The sequence below is a fragment of the Argiope bruennichi genome, chromosome 8 (genome assembly GCF_947563725.1).
Source record: "Argiope bruennichi chromosome 8, qqArgBrue1.1, whole genome shotgun sequence".
Taxonomy (NCBI): Eukaryota; Metazoa; Arthropoda; class Arachnida; order Araneae; family Araneidae; genus Argiope; species Argiope bruennichi.
In genome coordinates, this window is record NC_079158.1 from 6227809 (window position 1) to 6230376 (window position 2568).

The 2568-nt window shown below is 38.6% G+C and overlaps 1 protein-coding gene across 1 annotated transcript; it reads right to left on the bottom strand.

Moving 5' to 3' along the window:
• Positions 1-1268: 1268 nt before the first annotated feature.
• On the bottom strand, positions 1269-1673 carry LOC129981426 (uncharacterized). The gene has a single exon (XM_056092267.1). The coding sequence runs from the start codon at positions 1671-1673 to the stop codon at positions 1269-1271; it is 405 nt and encodes a 134-aa protein (XP_055948242.1).
• Between the last annotated feature and the right edge of the window lie 895 nt (positions 1674-2568).

Here is a 2568-nt window from a genome sequence, read left to right on the forward strand (position 1 = left end):
CTGCAGGACAGGTCTTGGAACATCCGAGGTGATGAAACAACGATAAATCAGCACCTTTCACCCCGTGTTTTAAGATTAAAATAGATACGTTTCAGTCCGTCTGCTGATTGCATTGTAATAGTAAGACTCTTCATTCTTAAAAGATTTATTTAATTAGCAAATTTTATTGATGGATGTAAAAAATAAAGTTTAAATTTCATTTGCAGAAAAAGATATGATGTTTTATCAATTGAATCCCTAAATTAAAATTACTTCTGGTAAAGCTCAGTGCAGAATATTGAAATATTCAGGTATCGTATTAAAAAGATGAATGATAATTGCCTTTCTTCATTTTTATATACTTTCTTAAAAATGTATACATGAAATATCCATTACTGAGATCAAAATTTCACAACGACTAATTGATTAAGTAATACTTGAGTTTCGAAAATAATAACATTTTGTATTCCCACTCCGAAACACAATTTTAAAATGCATCTATCATTGAAAACATTTCTAAGAACAGCAAATCTGCCGAATATAGGTGTTCCGCGATGACTGCGGGACAGGTCTCCCACCAATCACTGCGGCCCGCCCTTTGTCGTTCTAACGTCATCCCGCAACATCTTACTGATTAATTATGCGTTAGCGAACATTTAGCGCAGTCTGCTGTATAAGGAAGCCAGCGACAGGAGGGCGGAGTGAGGGGCATCGGGGCTGATCAATTTGTCGGAACCTCATCGAATATGCAATGTATACGATATCATTGAATTATCCCAATTTATGCAGAGATATCTAAAATATTTTTATTATGTCGCTGAGAATTTATTTCCAATACATAAAAATTCAAAATTTATATCGAAAAGTTAATGCAAAATTGTTTCAGAGAATGAATATTTGGATAGTTAATATGTTTGGTGTATGGGCAGGCTTGGTTTCAGTGTTGAAGAAGAAAAGTGTCTGCTGCGGGTTTCAGGAAAGAAATTCCTTGACCCAGTATGTGTATTGTCAATGATATGTTTACAAATTTAATATAAATGAATCTTCATTCAACTATTATTTATGCTCTACTAGCTATTACCTGCGACTTCGTTGGCGTGGAAATTTTGATGTATATGTGTGAGAACAGACGGTCTGATCAAAATGTAAAATGTTATCAAACCGTATTATTATAGTGTTGTTGAAAGCAAAGTATGATATGATATAATCAGGAAACTTGTAACTGATTGCGAAAGGTCTACGGGAAAATTTCCATATTTATTTTTATTCTAATACCATAATGTATTAGGTTAGGTTATTAGGGCCCTGGTTTGGCCCTGGGATTTGTTGATCGCCATTGTAAAAGCCAATTTTAATGGAAATTGCAACCTCTTGAAACAAAATGGCAAGTTGTTTGGAATAACAGGTATGCTGTTAATTAAAACGCTGTCTCCTTTATCAGCCCCTGTAATAATGGCAGCTTTTATAATATTACTGCCAAACTCTCTGATACGAAGCTTGATGCCGTTGCACATTCTTTGTGCATCAAGATTTCGCATTAGCAGAGCTGGAACGCCAAATTTAAGCCCCCGCTTATGCGAAGATACACCTGTTAGTTCTGAGGAGTTGAGAGATTCAACGGGGTAGGCAGTGCTATCGGCATTAGCCATCACAATTTCTATGGATGTGTATAGTTTTGAATTTTCGACGATCATGTCTAAATTTTTTTTGTTTATTTTATTGACTCACCCGTTCTTTGGCGACAGCACTGTCCCCTCACACAACCATTCTTCATTATTTATATTAACCTCCAAACTGGATAAGTTCATCTTCTGTAGCCACTGGATAGTAAAATTCTTCTGAAAATAGAATTATCCAATCTGCATTCTCTCCCTCTCCAATATGCAGAATCTTATTTGCAAAGATACCTGATTCATGGTCGTGTACAGTTGGACGCGCATATTGCTCGTAAGATGGAGCTTTTCAATCCTAGACCGCAGTGGCGTCGCCTTGACAAATGTGTTTATTTCATCCGCCGGCATGGTCCTCTCAATAACTGTCAGTGTCTGTTAAAAATCACCTGCGCGCCAAACGAAAACGCCGTCCATCAGCGCCTGTTTGCCACGGAGGACCTGCAGGTTGTGATTTAATGCCTCTAATGCATGCTTGTGTGACATTGTGCACTCGTCCCATATTATTAACTTGCACTGCTGCAAAAGAACTTCCCGGCCGCTGTTTTTGGTGATGTTGCATGTTAGGGTATCTTCGCTTGCAAGATTAAGCGGCAATTTGAAAACGGAATGTGGAGTCCAGCCACCGTTAAGCAAAGTTGCAGCAATGCCCGAGGAAACTACAGCCAGAGCTATATTGCGGTCCTTGCGGAGTTGAGCTAGCAGAGATTCAGCACAAACGTCTTACTCGTACCTCCTGGTGCGTCAAGAAAGAATAATCCCTCCTCCCCACTATTACTCGATGCAGAATCTCTTCGTAGACGTGACGATACTTGGAAAGTAATCATAGTGTCATTCCATTAAAGTGCACTTCTAAGACTGTGGTGTCGTAGTTTAGCTCCTTCACAACTTCACCTGATAATTCTCCTCTTCGCTGCGG